Source organism: Hippoglossus stenolepis, chromosome 12 (genome assembly GCF_022539355.2).
Source record: "Hippoglossus stenolepis isolate QCI-W04-F060 chromosome 12, HSTE1.2, whole genome shotgun sequence".
Lineage (NCBI taxonomy): Eukaryota > Metazoa > Chordata > Actinopteri > Pleuronectiformes > Pleuronectidae > Hippoglossus > Hippoglossus stenolepis.
This window is the reverse complement of record NC_061494.1, coordinates 16921586-16944261: the sequence shown is the minus strand read 5'-3', so window position 1 is coordinate 16944261 and position 22676 is coordinate 16921586. Positions and strand designations below refer to the sequence as shown.

At 44.1% G+C, this 22676-nt stretch overlaps 1 protein-coding gene across 5 annotated transcripts in view; it reads right to left on the bottom strand.

Moving 5' to 3' along the window:
• Positions 1-22676, bottom strand: part of ctbp2a (C-terminal binding protein 2a) — a 62114-nt gene that overhangs the window by 10893 nt on the left and 28545 nt on the right. For 2 of the 5 annotated variants that reach the window (XM_035172567.2, XM_035172568.2), the window contains exon 1: positions 18730-21216. The exons of 2 other annotated variants lie outside the window; for them this stretch is intronic. In XM_035172567.2, the coding sequence (XP_035028458.1) occupies positions 18730-21040 (2311 nt within the window). In that variant the 5' untranslated portion in view covers positions 21041-21216. Of the gene's footprint in view, positions 1-9126; positions 10075-18729; positions 21217-22676 lie in introns of those variants that run through there. One more of the 5 variants, XM_035172572.2, reaches the window with a different exon arrangement.

Here is a 22676-nt window from a genome sequence, read left to right as displayed (position 1 = left end):
GTGATGTGACTACCCGTCTGCTGCGCTGCTATCCACACTGTTACCAGGCAACAGGTCCTTTCACCCCATGAGGTCATCACCTCCATTATCCTATCACCATACAGAAGCTGGCAGGCCTTAAATGTGTGCTCTTGAGTGTGTGTGCGTGTGTGTGTGTGTTTCTGCACCTTCTTGTAACTGTACAGTGAAGTACACCTTCACTCACTTGACAGAACAGCCTCCTTCCAACCCTAAAGAAAACCAGCCGGTTCCCAATAATCACATTTAAACTTGTGACCCTCTTCAGGTTCGTCAAGTCGACAACAACATGCACGTTTACAGTGAGTTAGTGTTTGAGTTGTGTGAGAGAAAAGTGTCAAAAACTACAAGATTCTGTAAACGTCGTTATCTCGCCTGACTAATAAACGAACGCATTCAGCCGACTCTGACAGACTCAACCAATTTACTAACCTTCCCTCAGAAATAGAAAAAAATCAATGCAACGTGTTCATATGTGATAAGAAAACACAGCAACACGCAGAGGAGGAAGGAATCTGACATTGCGGACCCAAATTCCACTAAAAAAGAGGGACAAGAAAAAAGAGGGGTGGGGTCCATGCACCACCACTCTCCGGCTCCCTGCTGCCTGTTGTCATGGTGATTAGAGGATTTGGGCAGGATTATGAAATATTTTATTTAGTGGCATCTGCGCTGCTGGAGAGGAAATCCTAGCCTGCTCGCTCTGTCTCTCGCTAGAACTCCTCCAGTTTTGGGAGGAAAAGATGGTGTTTGTGACCTACACGACTGCAGCATGACAACTTATGAGCTTTAAACACAGTAGATGCACTTAATGGGACAACAAGAGGTCCTTGTAAAGGCAGCAGTGTTTCAGTTAACTGTGTTCGCTCTTATTCTGTTCTGCACCGACGCTTGAAAAAGTTGCATTGATTATTGAACAAGCTTTCCACAGGGTGTTTTCCTTGTACTGGTCTGCAATTTAAATACCCTGAATTTTTTTTAATTTAGCTTGATAGTTTTTTTTGTTCAGTGCCCTCACTGGTTTTGATAAATTGTTATTTCTGTCTCTTTCTCTCCACGTTTCTATCAAACCACAGGGGAAAGTATTGAACCAGATTCAAATCGGAGAAAGTGAGGCGTGTGCCACAAAATCCTGACAAGCCGAGTTTATAAAGATAAAGAACTCGAAATTGGTAGAAGATGGCGGAAATTGGTTAAGTCGTTTTCACGTAATCCTGCTGACAAATAACCAAACAAACAGAAACGGGTGAAAACACAACCTCCTTAGCGGACGTAACTGGGAAAGGAAGAGAGTGGCGAGAAACGGGGGGAGGAGGGAGGGAGCAGCGGGTGAGGAGGGAGGGAGCAGCGGGTGAGGAGGGAGGGAGCACGGTCTCTGCTGATGAAAAACTGTATCCTTGTTATTTCTGAAGCTTAACATCTCTATTGGTGCACCTACTTGTGTGATCACGACCACTCACTGACCCCCCATAACAAATCCTTGGTAACATTGATAAGAAAAGTGCAATATAAATAAACTATAATTATTATGATTATTATTATAATAATTTTGCATATGGTGTTTCTTCCACAGAAAGCCTGAAGGGGTTTGACAGAGCCTCGAGGAAGCAGAGAGGCTCGAGTTACTTTATGGGAAATGGATTCACTCTTTTATGTCCAGCCTAAATATATTCCTTATGAGTTCCTGAAAATGTGCAATAAGAATTAATGGAGTTTTTCCTTCAACCCATTCACGGTGAACAGCTCACTGTGATTTAGGGAAAAGATTTCCTCACTTTTATCGACTTTTATTTAACTAAAATGATGAACTGTTGATTAGGATTAACCTTGTCCTGCGGTTTATGCTATATAATTGCCTTGTCTTCGTGTTTTGTATCTTGCTTACTCTACTCTTGACTGTTTTGTGTTGCTTTTTACGAGCTGAAGATTTTTATAACTGCTACGTGAGCCACTTATAGCAGATGAAGACATTACTTTTTATTATACTCATTATTTTACAACCATTATCATTATTATTACCTCCGCCAAATGAGGTTATGTTTTCACCCCTGTCCGTTTGTTTGTTAGCAAGATTATGCAAAAAAATACTGAACGGATTTCCGCAAAACTTGGTGGAAGGATGCATTGTGGGTCAGGAAAGAACCCATTAAATTCTGATGAGGATCTGGAACAGGGATCTAGGCGTGTCTTGGATTTCTTTTCCCCACTTTCTTTTTATTTTTCTAATTTCCCTGGGAATAATTAATGGGTCTTGATGATAAAAAAAAATCTGGCATATTCCGAGGACTGATAACTATAAGTGTGTCCAATTTGATGCAGCCTGATTGAATTTAAAAGGGACTATTGGGCCTTGGCGAAGGTATGGCTCTACTGAATGCCATTCTTATGATTGTGCAGTGTGCGTTATAAAAGCGAGCGATTCATAAAAGCCCAAGCGTCATATCAAAAGAGAAGAATGGTGAGAAAAGAGGACAGAAAAGGTTAAAAAAGGAGTAATGTGGAGGAGGTGAACTCAAGCTTTCTGTACCCTTTTTTTATAGAGGATAAGAAAGCATGTGTTATTCTCACTGGAGGAACCCATTTTGTGTGTGTGTGTGTGTGTGTGTGTGTGTGTGTGTGTGTGTGTGTGTGTGTGTGTGTGTGTGTGTGTGTGTGTGTGTGTGTGTGTGTGTTAGCGAGGCAGCTCTGGGGAGAGGAAAACCGTTTGCCAAACACACCTGTGGCTCCACATCTCTCCCTGCACCTCTTCATCACACGCCTGCAGAGTTCATCATTATCACAGCTCAGACTGACTGAGGAATAAAGCGTCTTCATCATCCAACCGACACACACATACACACACAAGGAAACGCACCGATACTCCCGGCTTCAGCTCCTCTTACTGTATAGACATGTCAATGAGAAGCAGCTGGAAACAGCAGCGTCACATGTAGAAAGTGGGTCAAAATGCTGTTGATTAATTATTTCCCGGTGGCTAATAGCCTTTCTCCCGCCTAATAAGGCAGAACGTGGCCCTGCATCCAACACATGATGAATCTGCGGATAATTAACGCCCAGCAAGGCCGTTAATGAGGGTCTTAATGACTCAGATACCTGGCCAGTCATTTGAAGGAGTTCTGCGGCCTTCCCAAAAAAAACCTGAAAAGGACAGAATTACACCTGAGCAGTTGTGTGTTTTGGATTCTTAATTTGAAAGGAATTAATTTCGAGAATAAAAAAATCCTTTCCTGATCAATCACTGTGTATTTCACTAAGAAATCAAGAGTGTTGCTGTTGTTGACTCTGGATCAGCCTCTTGTCAACCGTCGCTCTAGGGATCGTCTGTCACGTCAGAGTTAATGAGTTTGGAGCTTTAGTCTCTCGTGTCTCACAGTCAGACAGTCAGACTACACTACATTTTCCTGCCGCCAGCGCAGGTCGAGCAGAATCCATCATCATTTTGTAAACTCGTCAAAAGCACCAGCGATGAGCTTTAACAGTGATGAAAGTGTCAGCAGGGAAACATGACTCAGAAAGACACTGACAACATATGATGACACTCGCTGCCTGAGTCATTAAAATGGCCTCAAGAGCTTGTGTTGCTAAAGTAAACAAATTCTAAAATGTATCCAGAAATTAAAAAACTGTCGATGTAAATGTAAGCAGGGCTTGCTGTGTGCCTCAGATAAAAACACACAGTCGCTTTAGAGATTCACATTTCACCACAACTAAGCATAACAACATGTTATTTGCCACTTTACTAACTCAAGTGCTGAAAGGAAGCAAACACCAACGTCACACTTTCAGGCCTGAGACGATAACGTCCTCACTCGGAGAGCGCAAGTAAATTCAATAAACTGTGCGTGGATCTGATAAGAAAGGTTATATGCTCTCTGGGGATTTTCTGTCGTACTTTCTTAACTTAAATGTGGTTCCTGACCTTCCCCTGCGAAGAGTTTTATTTGCTTTTCTATCTTTGTCATGTGTTTTATTTGTATGTATTTCAATGTGATTTCAATGATTAGTGTCACACACACACACACACACACACACACACACACACACACACACACACACACACACACACACACACACACACACACACACACACACACACACACACACACACACACACACACTATTAATCATTTAAAAATTACTATGTTGCACTGTTTTGTTTTTTTTTACATTCAATAAATCTTTTCCAACATTTATAAAAGTAAATAAGTAAATAAAACCTAATAAATTTAATTTTTGTTCGTGTAAAATCGGAGGTAACCAGTCTCAGGCTCAAACACCTCTGTTATAGAGAATGTTAAACATATAAAGGTCACTGTGTTGTAAAGGAACCACAGCAACACTGGTAGTAATATTACAGCAACATTACACTGCTTCACTCTATGACCCACTATGTCACTACAGGCTTCTGTAAACTAAACGTTCATTACCATAGGGGCCTGATTGGGCCTTGTGGGATATTACCGAGACTCAGAATTAGCTCGCAGCTGCAGACGGCTGTAATAACATCATCTGTTGATGTTAGACGTGAGCAGTAACATAACTGCCGATGGTTACCGTATGCGTGTAGACTGTGGATGATTAATGCATGAGAAGCCAATCTGAGATATGTGGATATGATGAATGAGTTGTTTTGTGATCAAAATTCAAAACAGATCCTGTTAAAAAAAGATTATGAAATAATTATCCCCTAATAACAATAACTATTACAGCCTAATGTTTTCTCAGCATACAGATAACAAGTTCTGGATCAGAGCAGTGGAGTCTTTTTCCAATAACTTATATTTTTTGTGTCACTCGTGGCCAGAGAGCCCCCTTTTAATAAAGAGCAGAAAAAAGTTGCATCTGGTTCTTTTTATCTTTACTTTACTTTTAAACGTACAATGTAATTTTGGCCACTAGGGGTCTCTCAAACAAAACAATAACAAAAGACCTAATTTGATGGTGTAGTGAAGCAGCATAGGATCATGGGAGTTGTTGTTTTCACCACCCTTGGCGTTACAGCTTAATGGGGATTTTGAGCTCTATATTATTATTATGATCAATAATTATAAAGCAGTAATGAATTATGAATTTTTAATTAAAAGTCGACCGAAATGAAGAGTCGTTATCTTGAATAAAATAAAACACTGTTGGAAACATTTTGGATAATGCAAGTACACAAGTCAGCAAAATATATAACGTATGTCTCGTCATTTTTAAACATCTAAATTAAGAAATATTTGACAATATATTTTTAACTAGGGTACTTCCACTTCCTCTCCTGTTTATATCCATCCTGCTCCCTCTCCATCCTTCTTTCTCCCCTGGGTCGATCAGCAGCCCAGCGGGTTTGGCAGTAGCGTGCCAACTTCCCCGCCCGACAGCTAGACACAGAACCTGTCCAGGAAACTAAAGCAGAGCCAGAACTCTCCTCCCTGTCCAAACACAGAGCCCCACCCCACAGCAGACAAAACACCAGACTCGCTTTTAATCGAGGACAAAAAAACGCACCGCAGAGGCGTTTCTCAAGGCCCCTACATTCGCTGTAACGTAAAAAACTTCTGTGAGCGGTTCAGGCAACACACGACTAAAGATGGTTTACATTAAGTGGTACGATATCTTGGCCAGATAAAAAATGCAAATGGCTTGTGCCAATTTCCTGTTATTGTACCCAAAGTATTTATCACAGCACTATAACAGCCAGCATTGTGTGAAGGCCAAGCAAGTAAAAGAGAAACAAAGCCAGCAGCTTGACTAACTACATCTAACCCGTGTGCAATGTGACAGCAGGCTTATTCAGTGGAGGTCGTGCATTGTTACAACCCACAAGGGGAAGCTCAAACGCACTGAGGTTGATATCATCCTTTAGCCAATGTTAATCACAAACTGGATGATTCTCCAGGCAGTATGAAAACTTTTGGCAGAGCCGTCAAGAGCGTACTCTCTCCACCGCAAATGGATTGCAGATGTTCTACACTAGAAAGTCTTTTTGGATTCTGACAACAGAAATAGAAGTAATCTTTTTAAATGTTAGAAGAAGAAGAAGGAAAAAAAAGAGACACAGAACTCGTATAAATATGTCTCTCCTCGGTGAATACGATCTGCTGTCTAATTCTCTCATTTGGAGGGGCTGATCTTGGAAAAGCAGCTCAGAAAAGCTCCGCTGCCAGATGCCGTGAGTCACAGTTTTCAGAGCGAGAGGGATCATTCCCTAAGTAGAGCGCAAACAATCAATGAAAGAAAATAAACCCCCTCGCTCAAACCTGTACTTCTCCCCTTGGGTTTGGAAAGTCTTCAAATTGGTATTTAATAACATCGCACAACATCGGTTATCTTTACTTCTGCAGCTCTATTTTCTGACAGGGCTGTGTTTTTTTCCCCCCTCCTCGGTCGGTTTGCAAAGATGATTTCATTTGCAAGTTAATGCGCTCCCCTCAGATTTACCTGTTTGCGAGGCAGTCACACACACTTTGAAAGGTAAATGGTGCTCTTTGGGAGTGTGGAGTGGTATTACCTTACCTGCACTATTGTGATTTCCAGAATAATTACACTGTGTCCATCTCAAATCTCTTTTAATAGCACTGGGAGACAGTTAAGTATCCTCACCTACAAAGGAGGGACACACTTTGGAGATTCTCTTTTATTTCCTGATATCATCTTCAACTCCCTCTAAATGACATGTGGCCTCTTCTAGCAAAGCCTCGTCAAGCATCAGCTCATTCTTTTCACTCCTCTCCCATCTCCTTTCCCTCTCGTCGTGTGTGAAAGCCGATGAAGCGCTCCTAAATTACTCAGACTGGTGTGGTACATGCCATGGTTGCTCCCACACCAGCCGCAGCATCAGTGGAACAATAAACCTGGAAAAACAAAAGGAAGTGAGGGAAGATTTTCCATGGCACGATGATTTCAGGGCCACAACGGCGGCGGTCACTGGGTTCACAGCGAGCTTTCAGAGAAAACTACTCCGTGGTTGACACAGAGCCAAAACGGGCTCAACGCCGACTTAGGACCAACAGCTGGTTCTGGTTACCTAGCAACTCCCAAGCTGGGGGCTCCGGTGATGGGATAGTCCAAGCAGAGAGAGGGGAGGGGGTGGGTGAGCTGATAACCCAGCAGGTTTTCATTGTGGCAAGTGCAGCAGTGAAAAAAGGAAAAGCCTGATTCCATGATATCAAATCGTGCCACCAGAAGGCAACGTGCCGCAGGCCACCCAACCTGGCAACCCAAACCCGGAGCGTGAGGTCTGGAGAGCAGCGTCCGAACACAAGCGGAACAAGCGGCGCCGTTCTGCGGCATTTTCCAGGGAGCCATCAGAAGCCAACATGGTTCAGTACTGCCAACACACACACAGCTATCCTTATTAGGACTTTACATGGATTCCTTTCATCGGGGGCAGCCTAACCTTAACCATGACCAATTCATACCCAACCCTAACCAAACCACAATTCACATCTTACATCTTCACAAGGACCTCAGAAATTATGTATTGTCTCATTAGGACCTGGTCCCCATGAGATCTACTGGTCCTGCTGAGCTGGGAGTTTATGCAGAGAACAAAAACATACACACACACAAATCTGTATCTGTTAAATGAAATGTCCGAGGGCATCACAGCTCACAACGCTGTGTTTTCTTAACGCTGGTGGTGTGTGTCCACCTGCACGCTATGTGACATAATACCTCGACATCACATGCAACAACAAAACATGCATGTTAACGAGAATCCAGCGCCTGTATTCTGGGGAGCGCCCGGTCTCCCGAGTGTGTTTATGATCCCCTGGCATCGGTAGAAAAGAGGGGAGGTGTAATCCTTTTTTTTTTCCTGCTTTTTTTTCGACAGACTTGCCTCCTCCAGGCCCCCGCACCGGACCCTATCAGCGCCCGGCTGCACCGCCGCCACCCCAGCCTGTCTCTTGTTCCCCCGATGTGGACACACAAAGACCTTGTTTGTCCTCCCCTCTGCCTGCCCACATCCAAACTTATCACCACCCAAAACGCCCAGCCAAGAGTGGGTGAGGGTGGTGGGGGGAGGAAATAGAGGGGATGAGAGAGAGGAAGGCAGGGTGAAGCTACATGTAAAAAAAAAACGTGAGACAGAGATGAGGAGGAAAGCGGAAAACACAAGCTGACATGACGACATCACAGGTGACATCAGTGGGATATTGACAACGTGGTGTGGGAGGAGCCGGGAATCCAACTGTCTCTTCCTTTAAAGTTGTCTTTTGTGCTTTGCTATAGCAAGGCCCAAAAAACAACTGCAGGGTCCAGAGACAAAAGCAGCTGTCAGTGCAAATGAACAGCAGACAGTGCACTCCAGCCTTTCTTGGCATGCACACCCACAAATGAGTGTGTGCAGGTTGAGCAGGGAAAGTTGTGTTTGGAGGACAGAAGGCTGATGTCACTGCTCGGACTCTGGTCATTGACAGCGAGACAAAAACGGGGAGAAAGTCTCTTAATGGCTGCTGATTATGATCATGAGGCATGTACAGTTACACTATTTTATTTTGTGCTACAATTTATATTTTTACTCAATTAACTCAATAACAAGGACTGTTTTATAAGCATCTAAATAAGAGTAGAAATGTATTTTTAAAAAACAAAACTAATGAGGCCTAAACACGGCTCTAAATCCACAGTCTTTAAATCCACACTGCCTGAATACACACAATGAGGCCGAGCATTCACACACCCGAACAGCCGTTAACACATAAAGACACTTCTCCTGCGACCTTTGACCCTCCAAATGACAGCCCATCCAATCGCACCATCCTCTTGCTGCTGTGCGGTTTCAAACCAATAAAACACACACACACACACACACACACACACACACACACACACACACACACACACACACACACACACACACACACACACACACACACACACACACACACACACACACACACACACACACACACACACACACACACACACACACACACAAGAGGCTCATTACCCCTAAAGCCAAATCTAACTCCTCCCACCCCCTCACATCTCGCCATTTCACACACACACACACCACCGATTTTTATTATTACCCTTAATGAGTACATGCACACACACACATATACACACACATACACACACACTGTATGCACAAGATAACGTGATATACATGCTCCTTGCCTGGGAAATGCTGTCTCCACATTCTTCAAAATCAAGGACTGCACATGGCAGAGGAGGAAATGTGGAGGAGAGGGACACAAAAAAAAGAAGAAGTGGGCGTTGGGGGATTCTCACACACTGCCCTGGGGTTATCCTCTTGTTTCCTCTCTACCTCCTCCTCCAGCCTCCCACCCTCCCTCTCTCTCTCTCTCTCTCTCACTCTCTCTCTCTGTCTGTCTGTCTTCCGTCCTCCGCTGTCTTCACTCGCTCTCCCCACTGCTTGTTTCCAAATCTGTCCGCCTTCGTCACCTCACCTCCAGAAGCTCCATTGCTCCTTCTCCAACGACTGGTCGACTCTTGAGAGGAGGGGGAGGAAAAAAAACGGAAGGTGGCAGAGGGGGGCACAGGCTGAGGGGGAGTACGGGGGAACGAGAACTATACGATCGCCACCCGCCCGAGCGGTTAAACTCCTTTAATCTCCAAAGAAGGAGGAGGGGAAAAAAAAAAATTTGGATCTCTATTTGTCTTCAGCCGGCAATCTGCACTCCTCTGCGCTCTCCTCTTCAGCCGAATCACTCCTCAGCCTCCTCCTTCCTGCTCCGTCTCCCTCCTCTCTCCCTTCACGGCAGGTTTGGGCTATTCATCCAGACGTCAGGCTCACTCCGTTAGCCTTTTGTTGCAAGTCACAGAAAGAGAGAGAGCGAGAGCGAGAGAGAGCGAGGGAGAGAGAGAGAGTGTGAAAGGGGTGGTGGGGGGACAAAATGGAAAAGACGGAAAAAAAAAAAACCAGAGAAAACAAGCTGGTGCCACAGCTATGCACGAGAAAATAAAAGGGGGAGGTAAATAAAAGAGACGAGAGAGAGAAAAAAATCCTTGAAGAGCACCAGTCACAGCGAGAGGTGCAGCGCTCCTGGCACACATTCGACTCCCTTTTCCATTCTCTTCGACCTTCCCCTCCGCTCAACATTTTTGCCTTCGCTCCCCCTATTTTTTTCCCTCCCCTCCCTCCATCCCTGTTTTATTATGTGTGATCTGGCCTTCCACACACACACACACACGCACACACACACACACACACACACACACACACACACACACACACACACACACACACACACGCACACGCACACGCACACACACACACAGAGATTTTATACACCACACGATTCATCTATCAACCAACAAATCAGCTAATAATGACTTTTAACAGACACTGAGTATTAAGAGTCATAACTGTGCATAAATGTTTTAGATGTTACAAGTTCAGATATCTTTCTAAATCATGTTTAAAGGTCCCCACAAGTCACAAGAATATTTGTAATAATAATTGATAAAAACAAAATGTCATGAACAATTTAAATAATATAATTTAATTAATTAATTATAGTTATACCATCAAAATAAGCAGGTATACATAGTTTTTTTTTTAAAATTAGGTATAAGCCTGGTAATAAAAGGTGATTGAATGGTTTCCCATTGCTTGTTGAGGACTTTGCTAAGTCTTGTTTGACGTCACGAGCGCCCCAGAAAGCAACGCCCCAGAAAGCAACGCCCCAGAAAGCAACGCATCATAAGCATCGTATCTGAAACCAATCCAGAGCTGCATCTTGCAGGATATGAAAAAAAGAAAGAAATCCCAATTGCACATTGTTCCCAAGATGAAAAAAACTATATATTGTACACAAACATTCCTGGCTATTTATGCACCAAAGCCCCAAAGTTCGATGCACTTCATGTTGTGCTGGAAAAAGTGCAGCGTCAGCTTAGAAGAAGAAATTAGTGCCTTCACCCAGGCGTCATGTTTCCTTTACTGCCGATCGCCGGAGCCGATAAAAACCTTAGTCTACTGCAGAGTCATTTGACGCAGGGGTGATTGCAGATTGTATCCATTCCCATTGTAGACAAAAGCCAGATGTTAGTGGGTGTTAGTTTGGAAAAGGGGCTTTAGAACTTCAACGTCTCATCCACAAAAAATCCAGAATATGAAACTTTTGGACAATTTCAAGGATTTTTACGCAAAAGTTTAAATATGTAAAAATTCATATTGGTGGAAATATGGTTGTCATATCTTTTTATTAATTTACTCTTATATTGAATTTGTCATTCATTCAAACCTAGTTCTGTCTGTGGACATTAGAGTTACTTTCATATGTTTTTAAGCTCTTGCACATGTATCAGTGACAGTGGACAGGTCGGCTGATGAGTAAAAACATTTCTACAGAATCTGGAAAAGGACGGAATTTATGAGCAAACACTAAAGGCTCCAGCTTTGCACATAAACAAGACATTGTATATTGGAGTATGCTGTAATTGTGTGTAGCAGATTGGATGTACTTGGTGTAAACTCAACAGGAGAGTGGTGAGTTTAACTCACTCCCATTGAGCAGGTTCGGTTACGACTTGTAACCAGAGCCCACAAACCAGGCCCGGAGTGAAAAAGCCTCATTCATGAAAAGAAGGCGCGGCAGGGAGAAGGGCCTACTGTATAATTTGACCTCTAAAATTCGCCATCCCATCTGCCTCCTGTGATCTGCACGGCGTGCCGGTGCCAAATGATTGAAGCACCAGAAAACGAGATTCTTGTGAAGGGAGAAGGGTGAGAGGAAAAGAAGGGCAGTGAAAAAGAGAGATGGCACAGCTGCAGGTGGACAGCAGATGTTGAGGGATTTTTTTCTTTATTCTTTTAGGTAGGCGATCTCGGCACATAAATTCTTTTCATCCCATTCATACCCCGTCTGTGCATCGCTCCCCCGCCATCACTCTCCTCCTCCACCTTTTTCTTTCACTGTGACTTGTGGCCAACTGCCCTGGTTAGAGAGAGAGGAGGATGCAAAGAGGATGCGAGTGTGTGTGTGTGTGTGCACGACGGGATGAGGTATAAACGGAGGGAGGTATTGCTCATTACATCCCTCATGTGTGCTGCAGTTTTAAACGAACAGAGTGGGAACAGGCATCCGTGAACATGACTGACATGCCTGCTGAGAAATGTATAATATTTTCCCGGGGTGCAAATGAAATTCAGCTGCACCTCTAAATCCACGCCAGCGCCTGGACCTGCACGGACACGCACACGCACACACACATCCAGTAACTGTAACCTTAACCATAACTAGTACGTGCCAAATCCACACCCCAACTTTAACCTACACCTAACCACGTCTTCGCCTTTAAATTTAACGATTTACATTATGGGGACTTGCTATTTGTCCCCAAATGTTACTGGTGTAAACAAATTTAGGTCCCCACAACATCAGTAACATTTTAAGCACCGAACACACACACACACACACACACACACACACACACACACACACACACACACACACACACACACACACACACACACACACACACACACACACACACACACACACACACATTGTATACAGAGAACATAGTCAGCCTCTGCCTCTTCTTTAACACCCGTGAAGATTTCATTTTCTCAAAATGAATAATTCAGGGCGACTCTGCTGGTTGGCACCGAGAGGAGAGGAGAGGAGAGGAGAGGAGAGGAGAGGAGGTAACAGGACTTTTGATGAGGGAAGGAGTCTTTCAGCTTCTCACTTCATTGCTCTCTTTTTCATCGTCTTTTCTTCTTTTGAGCTGCAAAATGTTTGAGCGTGTGACCTCCTCTGTCCTTCCTTCAGCCTCTGCTCCAACAACCAGCAGTTAATCACTTCAAGTCTCTGACAAGATGCAGCAAACTTGCCACAAAGAGCTTTTTGCCTCACTGCTCAAACTTTGCCTTTCAAGCTCCAGTTTCTTTTCATGGCTTGTGTGCACTATATTATCTGAACAGGCTCTGAACATGACTACATCTGCAAAGAAACACATGCATAAAAAGAAAAGTACGTGCCCAACAGGTGCTCAGATGTAATACAGTGTAGATGTTTTCATGGAGATTGGCAGTTTGACTTGTAAACATGTAAAAGAATCAATTTTTTTTTATTGCGTAATTAATTTATCAAGTAACGGTTGTAGAAATGTACTGGTTCCAGATTCTAAAATGTGATAATTTGCTGCTTTTATTAGTTTAGTCAAATTGATTTTTGACTGCTGGTTGGACAAAAAACAGCCATTTTGAAAAATGACTGTATTTTTTATGTTAGGGCCATTTTGAAGAAAAATAACTTCTGAGATTTAGAGAATTATGTTGTAATATTATAGGGGGTGGGGGGGGGAACCTGTAATATTACAAGGATCAAGTCGTAATTTCATGAGGGGAAAAACATAATATTACAAGAATAAAGTGATACTTCAATGAGATTTGTTTCAAAGAAAATAAACTGCAAGCAGAACCCATGCTCGCCAGAGTTAATTTTCTTCTGGATCCAAAATCGTTTTGTTTCTTGAGAAACCAGCCTCCCTTTGTTTGTTACATCTGCCTGATATTCAGTCGACCACCAAACATTTCCTCCTCCACAAAAGAAGCAACTTCATAATGTGGTGCTGATTTACCAAAAGATCAAGTATTTTGTTATTTGTTAAACATTCCACAAAAAGATTTTCACATATCCTAATATTTTTTGACTTTATTTACATAATATTACAACTGAATTCTCTAAAAATTATGATTTTTTTCCCCTTTGAGTCCAAATACAAGATAATTTCAGTTATTTAATCTGATGTTTGCGAGTAATAAACTCTGGACTGCAGATGTCCTCCCCCTGCTTTCCTCTCCTCCTTCACTTGCTCCAAGATGGCATTACTTTCAATTTAGATAATCTCCTATTTGCACTCCTCCACCCATTTTTTAGACTCGCTGCTTTAAAGCAGTCCGTCTCTCGCTATCTAATCTGAAGCAGTCCTCTTACTTAACTTTCTTACTTAATCTCCTCTGTTCTACTGTCGCTGGTTGGGATCAGTCCTCCCATCTTCGCTTTCCTCATCTCCCTCATTTTCCTGCAGACGGGCTCAGTTACCCACAACCACAGTCATGAATGAATCTGCTGAGCTGGGTATGACGTTTTGTTTCAGAAACATACTTCTCCCATTCCCCCAAATACTTTTTTCCCCCCCAACTCCCTCTCATTTCCTGAAGGCAATTTTCTACAAAGAGAGGGAGGACAGAGATGGAGCGAGAGAACAAAAAAGAGCCAACGGACGACAAAGAGAAACTAGGATCAATTTAAACAGAGAAAGAAAGAAAGCAGAGAGATGTGTATGTAATCCCGGCCAGCGACTCCCACATGAGGGAAAAGGAAACACTGTCTGGTATTAAGAGGAAGCTCTTGTGGGGGAGAGCAGCTCTGCACTGTGCTGTAACGGATGTCACCGCTGTCACCTGCTGGTTTTCACAGGCTCACATACATAGACGCATGCATCATCCTACATACACAGCATGCACAGAGAGCGGGGAGGTGTCACAGGAGTCTGGATAATTTAACAACACCACGTTATGGCCATCAGCATCAATTATTTCAATTTTGAGGAATCCGCCAAAATGGTTTATGGCTCCAAATACTGTGAAGCCCATGAAACTCAGCTGGCCACGTTTACATGCAGAACCCCCTCAGGCTCCAATCCAAACAATAGAAATTAAAAATGCTTCATCGTCGCGATTTGCAAACTAAGTCCTGCTGAATTCATCCAGAAACGACACAGAATTTGAAAATGGATGGATTGCAAACCACGAGTCTTTAGCTCAGAGATCGGATGATCACAAAATACTCCTTGGGCATTGTGGGTAATGCTTTCTTTCATTTTTTTGTGCAAGCTTGCACCTAAGACAGTAGAAAAAACCGCAATGTTCATAAAAAGTGGATGAGTTTGCTTTATGCATTCAAACATTGGAATTACTAGCCTACACCCAGGAAGGTGAACAAGAGGTTTTGATGTCTAATTTCAGATAACATCTTCATATGTAAATCCTGAAATATCTCAATTCAATCCAGTGGTTTCAACACAGTGACCAGCAGCATAAAAAAACACAACCTTTCCCCGTCAGCACAGATTAAGGCCAAAACTCAACCCTCACAAAGTCAGTTCAAAGTTGACGGACAGCTGTCAACGACCTGATCCGCCTCCCCCCATCCTGCATCCAGCAATCATCAACAGTAGGACTCCCTCCATCTCTCCCTTAATCCCCCACTCAGCGTAACAACTGCCTGTATCTCTGACCCACACTCACGCTAATACATAATCTGCCATCTCCAGAACTAACATGCCACAACCACCCCCATCACGGTGTCACGCAGAACAGAACAGAACTGACCAGTCAACGCACTCCGCAGAGTGGAAGTCCCACAGAGTAACCAACGACGCAAGTGTGTGTGTCGGGGGTGTAGAGCGGGAACCAGTTAGTCATATAACGGTGGGGTATTGCTTAAGGGTTTTCCACGAAGAATCATTTCCTGTCTTCAGATACACACACAAACTTCTGTGGAGGAGGCTGTATGTGAAAATGCAAATGTGATAGTCAGTTGTTCTGGGAATCTTCTGAAAATTTTCCTGGAAGCTGGTAAATTTCGCCTGATGATGACATCTCTAACATGCAGTGGACAAACCCTGTCACAATACAAATATCTCAGGATGAAAAAGAGGTGCCTCACACAATGTGTGGCTTCATCGAAATTCTTGTAGTTATTCATCATGTCCTGCTTCCTGCCTGCTAAACTCATCTGATGAATTATCTGAGATTGTAAGTTTGAAGGTATCATAAACTGACAAGTGAATTTTAAGGATTGCAAAATGTGCTGCTGGTGCAACACCACAATGTGCTGACCGGACAAAACATGAATATGAAATTTTAATTGTGCTGCTAAATCACATTTTGTTGGTTTAATATCTACCAAGCAAAGCCTCCTAATTTACCCCACATGAAAAGAAGTGAATTAACATGATTTATTAATACCTTCCTCTTGATGTATTAGCTCAGCCGACCATTTTGTGAAAGAAAAAAAGAAAACGAAACGAGTAAATTTGCAGTGTTTTCTTACAATGGGCTGGAGATTACAACTAAAAAACCAATGTTGCCTACCAACATACAAATTAGAAGTATGCTTTAAGAGCAGCTTTGCGGCTGTGTCCATTAACAGATGAAATTACCGAAGCAGCAAATGTCAGCCACATGCAAATGAGGTCTACTCACGGCGACTGTGTGTGTGCTAACAACCCAACGTACAGTCTGACACCACTTTCACATTTCACAGAGTATTTGTACAGTTTGTGGCAGAGTTAAAGAAACCCATGGGTCCTGTGCTAGGAACGGCAGCCTGCTTTAACAGCCAAGCAGTGGGATTAGATTAATATCTGTTCCTGTGGGCCTCAAAATCAGTTAAATCATTTGTTCCCAGTGTGCATTTCACCCCCATTAAAGTCCATTTCAACCTACTGGCTACATACAGTAGTGCACAGGGTCTCACAGGAAGCCAGGAGGCTGGTCTGAACACAATGAGAGTATCTGTGGATTAGTGCAGCAGTGGAAATGGAGGATCTGAAGGATTAAACTGCCCCCTCTCTCTCTTCTCATTACAACCTGCAGAGAGAAAATGACACAATCACACATCGGCCATCAGCGCTGTAATTCGATTTTATCTGTTCAATGATGCTGCTAGTCAGCCTCAGCCTGAGCATGTGCTCATGGTGAAATCAGCCAGTGTCTGTCAAAAATGTCAAAAATGTACTTCTATCAGATCAGGGGTGTGGAAGATAGTGATGATAGTTTTTTTTTGGCAGCTGAATTAAAGCTTTAAGAGTGATATGTGCATCCAAATGAAAGATTCAGTTGATTACATAATAATGACGCACTGACTGAATACATTTCATTTCAAACAGAAAACGAGTTTGGGCCACAAATCAGCATTCAATAAATTCAGCGGAAACAATAAACAATAAATGAAAATCTTAGCACTTAAACTCTACCTTTAACTCTTCACATTCCTGAGCAAATCTGTCCCAGAAGCACCAAACAAAGCTTATTGCTATTCCACGCAGGTCAGTGGTCCACGTTGACACCAGCAGAACTGAAGGAAGGCTGTGTTGTCCAAGTGGTTGTAAAGCCTTCCCCGGCTCCACTGATGCACCCTCATTATCATAATGCACTAAGACATCCGTATTTACAACACTAGGGGCTCGGGGGGCTGTGGGGAGATGGTGCGTAGCATAGCAGAAAAGACTTCATCAAAAAGCAGCTGGAGGTGCAGTGATAGAAGGTGAGCAGCTGCATTAAACATTATGCAACTTTCTGAGGCTAGCATTTTTACTTTATTAAATGGACTCAAAGTACAGCACGAGTCCCATTCACCCATTCACAAACACTATTCTATACACAGCACTTTTTATATCGCACACCATTAAGCTGTCAGGGGTAATTTGGGGTTCAGTATCTCACTTCTGCATTCGAACTGGAGAAGCCGGTGATCAAACCACCGCCCTTCTAGTTAGTGAACGACGTCCTGAGCCAAAGCTGCCCATTACTAACCAAGGGCATTAAATAGGGCTGATAAGAGCAAAATGAGGAAAAAATACGTTGCAAAGAGACAGTGGCAAATGCAATAATCCATATTGTACAAAAATGTACAGCACTGCAAATTATACACCCCCTGTTCCACACAATGTGATATGACTGATCAGGGAAGTCTTAATGGGAACCGTTTGATTACAGTAACTGACAGGCTGTAACATGAAGACTGTGCACATTTGTTAAAATTTAAAAAGCATAATAAAGGGTGCTGCTGACAGCTGTTTTACCCAAATCCTCTGTACTGTGCCAAGTCAATGCCATTTTCTGTTGTATTTAATGGGGCGATGTGTGATTCTGGCAAAAGAACAGCATGAGATTACTGAAATAATAAAAAGGACTTCACACAAAGTCTAAGGAATTCTGACAAATCTGGCACTTACAGAGATAAGCAGACAGGAAAACGAGATGTAAGTATCACTTTAGGATCATAGCAAATGCTGACATGGAAAATAGGACAGGGGATGTATTGCCAAAATGGCCAAATTTATCCTTTTACGGTATTAATTCATAATCCTGACACCAGTTTTGAAAAACAGATAGGCAGTGACATTTAGATTTCGCTCTGCTGGCCTAGATAAGAGGAAAAGACCCAGAATCTATCTATTGTTGATGTAATGTGAACAAACACAGGACAGAAAACAAATGACAGCACTGACCATGAAGATAAAAACGTTCTATGAGCGTCCTCCTCGTGTTTGGACTTTTTTAAGGTCAAGCACCATGAATCACACACCGCTAAACACACTCAGCCCAACAGATCTCTCATACCCCCACAGCTGAAAGATGGCTGCGCACAAACAGGAGTACAAAAAATAAACTCCACTTATTTGATGGTAAGCACATATCAATGATTCATCACGATGAAGGATAAAAAGATTGTGATGCATCATCCCTGATACTTTGAAGCGAAATGCAACTGAATACTCAGGTTGTTGCTTTCACTATACCTGAAAGCTCTGAGATATATTAAAACATGATATGACTGATAAACAACACTGATTTGTGGAGCTATTTAAAGCAAAGGGGGATGGGAAATTCTAACAGGCATTTTCTTATCAATTAAAATGACACAGCCGAGAAAAAGCAAGATCACATGTATCAAGAGATCAGCCAAACAGCAGATGACACGGATGGAAGAGCGAAGGATTTAAAGGATTTACTTGTATCTGGAGACTGCATAGTGGACACGATGACTGGTGGACCTGTGCGTCGACTTAGCTTCTGGTTAGCAACCAGGGCACCTTGGCCTTGAATGGGTGCTCCCATAGGCATAATGATATTGTCTGATGCAGATCCCCCACCCTTTCGCATCATTTGAGGACTAGGATGAGGACTATGCATGGGTGACAGTGGCAGTGCGTTCCTGTCCCTCTTCATCAGCTCCATGGGCACTGTGTAGTTGGTAGAGTAGGCTTTAGGTACCTGTTGTGGTGGCTGTGGTAAAGCTGGCATGGACACAGGCATCTGTTGTGGCATACCATGCATGGAGTGAATAGACCCGGGTATGGTAGGCATAGACCCAGTCATATGCTGTGGCATTATCTGCATACTCTGCACAGGCATCCCATGCATCCCATGCATTGTCCCCCCAGAGGAGTAGGCTGACATGGGTCTCGACTGAACAGGCATCATGGCTCCAGTATATGACCCTGGCGAGCGAGGTGGTTGGCCCGGGTAGCCTCCAGAGGCTTCCAGGAGGTGCTGAGATGGGGCACTGCTGGGCCTCCTACCAATTACTTCTCCCATTCTTGGGGAGATAGTGTGCATGGCCCCAGGGGTTTGTGGGCCCATTAGGTGTGTGTCCACATTCAAAGCCTGTGAAGGGTGCTGTGGATGGTGGTGCTGCTGCTGATGGTGGTAGATGTCTGAGCGATGGCTAAAGCTATTTGAGCGGCCTCGCATGGGTGTCTGAGGTTGGGAGGGGGCTGGTGTAGCCTCAGCGGGCCGCTTGCAGTTCTGGACCACGCGAGACAGTACCCGAGCCTGGCCTAGGTTGGGGGCGACGGTGCGGACATCATTCTCCTCCATGACAGCCAGCATGCTAGTGGAGTCAAATCCCTGATGAATAAGAGAGGAGATGGTGCTCTCAGAGAGACCCTCATTTCGCAGCAGGGCGAGGAACTCAGGATCAACAGTTTTCTTGGAATCCACAGACAAAAGCATCTGTGGGGCAGTGGGAGGAAGAGCAGGAAGAGGAGCAGGTAGTGGAGTGGCAGGATGATGAGGAGCTAAAGCTGGGACAGTCTCGATAGAAACAGGTGCAGCTGTGGCAACTACAGCAGCCTGCAATTGGGCAGGGGCAGCAGGAAGGGGGCCCACCATAGAAAGGGTAGGGTCAGTGACAGGCATGGTAGGTTGAGGTGGCAGGGCCTGTTGCAAATGCTGCTGCAGCTGTTGTTCTTGCTGTAACTGCTGTTGCTGAAGCTGCTGCTGCTGTAACTGTTGCTGCTGTATCTGTTGTTGCTGAAGTTGCTGTTGCTGTAATTGCTGTTGTTGTATTTGTTGCTGTTGAAGTTGTTGCTGTTGTATTTGTTGTTGTTGCTGCTGCTGTAATTGCTGCTGCTGTATTTGTTGTTGCTGTTGTAATTGCTGCTGTTGCTGAATGGTGTAGGGTGAGGCTGTCTCTTGCCTCATAATTATACCTTGACTGGCAGGATCTACTACAAGACAGGTAGCAGCCTGCTGCTGTGCATCCAACGGGCGCCCATTAACATCAGTATAAACTGACTGACCAGTCAGAGGTGGAGGCTCACTAGCATACCGGGGAGACATGTGTTCCATACCATAGTGAGCAGGAGATGGGTCTCGGGAGGGTACACGCTGTTGGCCATCTGGCATCATCTTGGCAGCAGTTACAGCACCAGGTTCTCTATAAGCTCGATTCAACTCATGAGCACTCGGGGGAGGGGGAGGGGGCGGTAGAGGTGATGAAGGGGCTTGAGGTCCCGCTCTCCCTCCTTGACCTTGATCCCATGCAGCACGAGCCCCAGGAGTCATCCCAAAATGAGAGCTTGACCTACTGAGTGGATGAGGCTGAGGCTGCTGAGGCTGGTGTTCTGGTCTGTAAAAGCCCTCAGCTGTTCGAGGAGTCACGGCTGGGTCATGGGAATAGTAATCCTGATGTGGAATGGATCCTCTGTGAGCCATGGTCGCTCGTTCGTAGTGGTTTAGATCCGGTGCAGAGCCCTTCCTCATCCCTCGTGGGTCGTGTCGCTCTGCGTAAAGTTGCCCGTAATGAGAGTCTGGATAGGAATACAAATCGCGTTTCAAATCCAGGTCAGGGGGACGCACCCCTGGTGGAGGCTCGTACCACCCTCCTCCCTCCCCGTAGGACAGAGAGTTCCGCCGGCCCGCTACTCTTGCCTGCTGCTCGTGGACGCTCTCAGCCCTGTCCCACTGACACTCATTCCCCCCTAAAGTGTCCCAGCTGTGGGAGCGACCAAGACTCAACTGTTTGTTAGGGACAAGCATTGGCAAAAAACAGTCGACAGCAGAGGAAGCTTTAACGGAGGAAACACAAAACAAGAAAAAAGAAATTTGTTCCACCTGTAGCAAAAGTTCTCTTTCAAATCTTCAGGTAATGTAGCATCACAAAATAGAGCAGAGAGATGTAGAAGAAGAACAAGCAGAAAAGAAGATGAAGAAGGGTCTACCGCTTCACCTGATATCGGGTTGTAATATTGTAAGTCCGTGTCAGGTGACTCTCCCTTTGGCGGGCAGTCCTTGAATAATTAATCTCCGGTCATGCTGTCTTGTTGTGCACGAGGAAAGAGGACACCACACACAAACACATCACACCAAACACTGCAGAGGCAGAACAGCTACTCCATGGACGGCACAGTAACAGGAGGCATGTGTGAGATGGCCACCAAATGTTTATAAAAAAAGGAAAAAACAGAAAAAGAGGGGATAGGTTGGGTTATAGGTTTGGATGGGCAGGGGCTTGTACTAATCCAATGGGATTTATCTCTCTCTTCTCTTGGACATTTTACTCGCTCCGCCGATTGCTCTGAGGGATTACATCTAAATAAAGCCTGTTTTAATTCCACTTCCCACTGTGACGTCATGTGGACCAAATACAAGCATATCCGGTGATAGTGATGATTATGGTAAAAGATGATAACAATGAATCAGGGTCCACCCCCCAAACCCTCTCCTGCAGAGTCACCTACCTGAGGATGTTGATGATGAGCTGTCCTCCACAGGTCTCAGCCTTTAGTTTGCCACATTCACAGCAAAGGCAGGGGAGGCCAGGCAAGGCACACAGCTTCATTGAATACAAATGAAATACAGTTCTCTCTGCTAAATCCCATGTCCTGTCAGTAAACATCAAATCCACTCTGATTGGACACTAATCCTCCAGGCCCCATGCTTGCAGCAGAGCCACCAACGCAACTGCTGCCCAACTGACTCTGAAATGTCCTTGATGCCTCTGTGGTGCTCACTGTCACTGCCTCTCACTCTCCTCGATTTGACACCTGAAGTCCGTATGTTAACTGAAGGGCACAGACGATTGCAAAAAACTGGATTGCATGGAGATTACAGAATGCATAACCAAATCAGTCTGCAATGTGAGTCCAATTTGCCTCCAGCTGATTGTGATTTCATGCAAAAACCCACTCAATTATCAACATTTCTGCCTTTCTTGTTGAGTATGAAAAATAAATTTCAACATTGTTAAATTTGGCCATTTGTATTACCACACAAATTCAAACCATATGCATCTTCCTGTTAGCAAAATACAGCACCTTCCCCCTCGTCCCCAAAGCTCCTCTGATCTCCTCCACTAAGAGAGACTCTGTAATCTGGATTTGCCAGTTTGCAGAGAAAAGTAAAACACTGGGGGGAGTGTGATTTGTGCATCTGTGTGTGTGTGTGTGTGTGTGTGTGTGTGTGTGTGTGTGTGTGTGTGTGTGTGTGTGTGTGTGTACGTGCATGTGTGTGAGAGGGGGAGGGTTCTTTTTGTAACAGCAGTTAATCCAAAGCACCTACAACCTTTGCCTTGCAAAAACACTTTGCTCGAGCTGCAACACAACAGGAGCTCATTCCACTTCATTCAAATATGCCATAGTGGAAAGAATACAACGTGAATAATGGTTGTGAGCTA